Source organism: Macrobrachium nipponense, chromosome 1 (genome assembly GCF_015104395.2).
Source record: "Macrobrachium nipponense isolate FS-2020 chromosome 1, ASM1510439v2, whole genome shotgun sequence".
Classification (NCBI taxonomy): Eukaryota; Metazoa; Arthropoda; class Malacostraca; order Decapoda; family Palaemonidae; genus Macrobrachium; species Macrobrachium nipponense.
The window spans coordinates 94494533-94498717 of NC_087200.1; the positions used below are offsets into that span (position 1 = coordinate 94494533).

Consider the following 4185-nt stretch of genomic DNA (forward strand, 5'->3'; position numbering starts at 1 on the left):
CCAGAAAGGTCAGGGCACGGCGCCTTGAGTGAGGTTAAGTAAGGTTTGTTTAGGTCAGGAACGGCATTCTGGGAAAGGTTGGGTTTTAACCGTTTGTTTACCCATGTGGAACCTGTTCCCGTCGTCCTACACTCACCCCAAAATCTTTTAGGGATGATTTGCCACGTAAATGGTCTTTTGTGTCACTTAAATGAATACCTTTCATATTAATTGTTTCCAAAATGACTACAAACGAACTAAGTAAAATATTTAGAATAGTTACCCATAGAATTTATGAATATCATTCTCTTAAAAGATTCTTAAGTTCGTTTTCTTTGCTATTTCGTCGACGATTAAGCCCAAACGCAAACAATGTAACTTTATTGCAATTGATCTATGAAATTTATTACCACCTACGAATGACTTTAGTATTTGTAGTATTTGATTCAAAGATAGTTTATAGAAAAAATTATGGATGTATATCTCTGTATAAGAACATGATCTTAAGGTGGGTTTATGGGTAATGCCCTTGGAGTGAGAATATACCCCAGGGGTTTCATTGGTTTTTGGCATTTTAAACAGAAGAGACCACCCCTATGCACTCCAGCTTAAATCTGCCACAAATTACCAGCTAGTAACTGGTTTTGCATCCTGGCAAAGGATTTATTCCCGTAAATTATAATAGATTTGATGTTAAAAAACTGCTACTAAGTTTGGTAGCTTTGGGTTACTGCCTCTGGTTTTGTTCCTACCCAAATTGGCCGTGTTAGTAGTTCAGCTATTCTCTCAAACGAACCTGAGGCCTTATAAACAATTCTGAACGATTATTAGACAACTGACTTGTATTTGGTACAAGATGTTCGGATCTTTCGTAGAGAGTGACCCCCAAGGGTTTAGCCCGTTAATGTATCCACCTTTGCTGCGTGTTTGATACAAGCCGGTTGGGGATTACGGTAAAAACATAACCAAAAAGCTGTAAATATAAAAAAAGATAATGACCCCGATCTAGGAAAGATCCAGATGTTCTATAATCAAGGAACTGGAAGTTGGATCTTCGACTGAACTTGAGAATGTCCTCCTTCATTCTGGTTCCTCAATTCCCAATAAACTCTTTCCCAAAATTTTGACAGGTCAGCTGTTGAACCCCAACAGCAAAGGCAAAGAAAGAAATGGCAAGAATTGTGGGAGTATACAGAACCATCTGAATAAACTTATGTCAGCATCTGAAGTATTTAGGAAAATTAAGCACAGGCCCATTCGGTTTACGCTTAAAATGAAAATCATTCTATTCATGTGATGATGCGCTTATGAGAATAAAATCATGAGATTGTAATCCCATACCTATCATTTACTGCTGTGGATGACATCTGAATAAATACCTCCCTTTATTTTGATATGATAAGTCAATGAAAGAACATAATATCCCAAGTTCGAGGATTAAAGTATAACTCACAACTAAAGATGACACGGCGTAAATAAATTTTCACTGAATTATACTTGCTTCTCGAACTGTTGGTGTTACCGAAATCTAATTAACACATCATCAGTAACATGTACTTTGGAAATGCAGTGACGAATGGAATAAGGCTGGAAAAAATGTGCTATTTGTATTAAACAAACTTTAATCAATTAAACATTCTGTAAACAGAGAAAAAATATCAGTGTAGTAGATGTAGACTACCCTGATGTAACAGAATTCAATTCAGGCTGGCGTAACTCAGGCTTGAGTTACAAAATATGAAATGAAAGAGTAGTTCACATAACAGTAAAGGTTATTTTTAAACGAATACTCGAGCAGGAATGTAGAATTTAGTTATTTTGATATGATTTCGACGGCTTTGACATACGATTCAGTCGGATTTGTTGCTTTCACATATCTCCACAAGTATAACATTACTTGGAGGACCACAGTGAGAAACCAGTGATTTTGGATGGTGGACTAGAAAACTAGGATTGATTGATTGATTGATGCAAAAATGTACCATGGTGTAGAAAACTAGTAATGCAGTGATGTCAAGTCCTACTGACCAGCGGTCTTGGCATCATGAAGTCCGAAAGGTGACCTGACATAGGTTGCCCTAATTATCCTAATTCAACTTTTCCTAGCCACAACTCATATAGTGACGTACAAGGATGCATCCTAGCATATCTTTCCTTAATCATAAACCATACATTGAGGTACATGGATGCATCCAAACCTAATCTTTCCTAACTCTGGTCGATGGGTACGACTGCTTATAAGTAATGGGTGTGTTGTGAGAGGAAAAAATTTTTTCAACAACATTAATTACTTTATACAAATGCATTATACATATTCTGGGTGCCAGGTATCTACCCTGTTATATGTCGGAGCTCAGAAAGTGACGGAAGCCGCCAAGAAAATCTTATGATCATATATCAGACAATTAGAAGTAATGGCCCTGTAATGGAAGGCAGCATCCTATGTAAGTATAAGGTATTTATTCAAATTTATGGGTTTCATAATGAAAGATTGTTTGTAGTTCAGGCATTCTTAGTTACAAGTAATCTGAATTTTAAGCAAATTTAGTTCGTAATATTCACCATCGTTGACTGAAACGGATTTTTCAGCTTAACTTGTTAAATTAATTATTGTTAACTTACAAATACTAACCAGCCATACATTTGCAATAACATACCTTTCTCTAGAACAAATTAATGTCCAGAGTCTGGACATGGAAAAGGATAGATGATTTAGAAAACTGCAGCTATAGAAACAAAATATTTATTAATTTGAATTCATGTAACAATATTCACAAATCCCAAGTAGGGTTTAACAATTTACAAAAAAAATATTGCACTTATGAGTAACATTACTGTTTGTTTCACCACCTCTTTGCTTGTAGATCTGTACAAGATATCACAGAAAGCTATTGTTGGATAGCAATTGAATATTATGTAATGATTGGATGTAGACCAAGATAGATTTAAGTAGATCTCGAGATGAACCCAAATAAGAATAAATGGCGTTCCTGGTGTTGGAGGCAGTATGAACTCACTGAGATCTTCTTAGTTTTATTATTTATCTTGTCTTTTAACCATTTGATTGTTTTTATTGTATCTCAAATAATCTAGAAGACATTCATGAGGTCATGGTTATGGCTAGTAAAAAAGAGCAAATGCAAAATACTGGCCCCAAAAATGAGCAAAATGGTTGATCAACTTAGGTTTCTATTTTCCATAGCCTCCAGGCCTGACTCCGCCTTGGACAGCTCCTACTCCTCCTAAACCACCAGGTACTCCCCCTACTCCTCCTACACTACCAGGAACTCCTCCTACACCACCAGAAACTCCTCCTACCCCACCTACACCACCAGGAACTCCTCCAACTCCTCCTACACCACCATGAACTCCTCCAACTCCTCCTACACCACCAGGAACTCCACCTACTAATCCTACACCACCAGGAACTCCACCTACTACGCCTACACCACCAGGAACTCCTCCAACTCCTCCTACTCCACCAACTCCATCAAGAACTCCACCAACTCCTGCACCACCAAGAACTGGTCTCACATCTCCAGCTGGACGCACTCCGCTGTAATGAAATGACTTTTATTAGCATTTTTTTCCCTGTTGTTAAGCATAAATTTGCAGTCAAATGTTCCACACTTCTTAAGTTTCACGGGAAAAATAACAATGAATCGATGTTGGAGGAAATAAAGAACATGTTGCCAGTCTTAGTCTTACCCAACTCGTCTACCGTAGCCTGGTTCAGGCATGGCGGCAACGCTGCACACTAGACCGAAGGCGATAAACTGAAGGAAAGGAAAATTGTTTCCAGTCAAATTCAAGGTTGAATTAGAGAAGCAGATTTTTTGTTTGTAAATTAAAAATGGAAGACTAAAAGTCATGAATATCTACTATCTTATGTCCATTTCTTTATTTATTGATTCATAGATTTAAATTCCTGACACATTTGTTTAGATCAATCAGCGTAATAAATGCTTTCAAATGTTATTCTAAGGAAACAAGCCAATTTGATAAAGAATAAATAAAAAAATGCCTTGAAATCTTCTAAACTGAAAATGTACGAGATACAACACTTCTGTCAAATATATAAAAATGAAGCTATATTTAGATCCTTACCAGAACGTAGGCACGCATTGTGATGTTCTAACTGAAGTGAGCGACTTCTTGTTGTGTCTTCTAACTCCATGGGCGCTTTTATACACTACCAACCGCAAG

General features: G+C 37.1%; 1 protein-coding gene across 1 annotated transcript in view; it reads right to left on the reverse strand.

The window, feature by feature from the left end:
- Nucleotides 1–2706: 2706 nt before the first annotated feature.
- The window catches only part of LOC135219475 (elastin-like), a 1499-nt gene continuing 20 nt past the window's right edge, over nucleotides 2707–4185 (reverse strand). The window contains exons 1-3 of the mRNA XM_064256275.1: nucleotides 4087–4185; nucleotides 3688–3755; nucleotides 2707–3535 (exon numbers count right to left, since the gene is read on the reverse strand). The exon at nucleotides 4087–4185 is cut by the window's right edge and continues 20 nt beyond it. Of these exons, the coding sequence (XP_064112345.1) occupies nucleotides 3169–3535; nucleotides 3688–3755; nucleotides 4087–4104 (453 nt within the window). The 5' untranslated portion in view covers nucleotides 4105–4185 and the 3' untranslated portion in view covers nucleotides 2707–3168. The remainder of the gene's footprint in view (nucleotides 3536–3687; nucleotides 3756–4086) is intronic.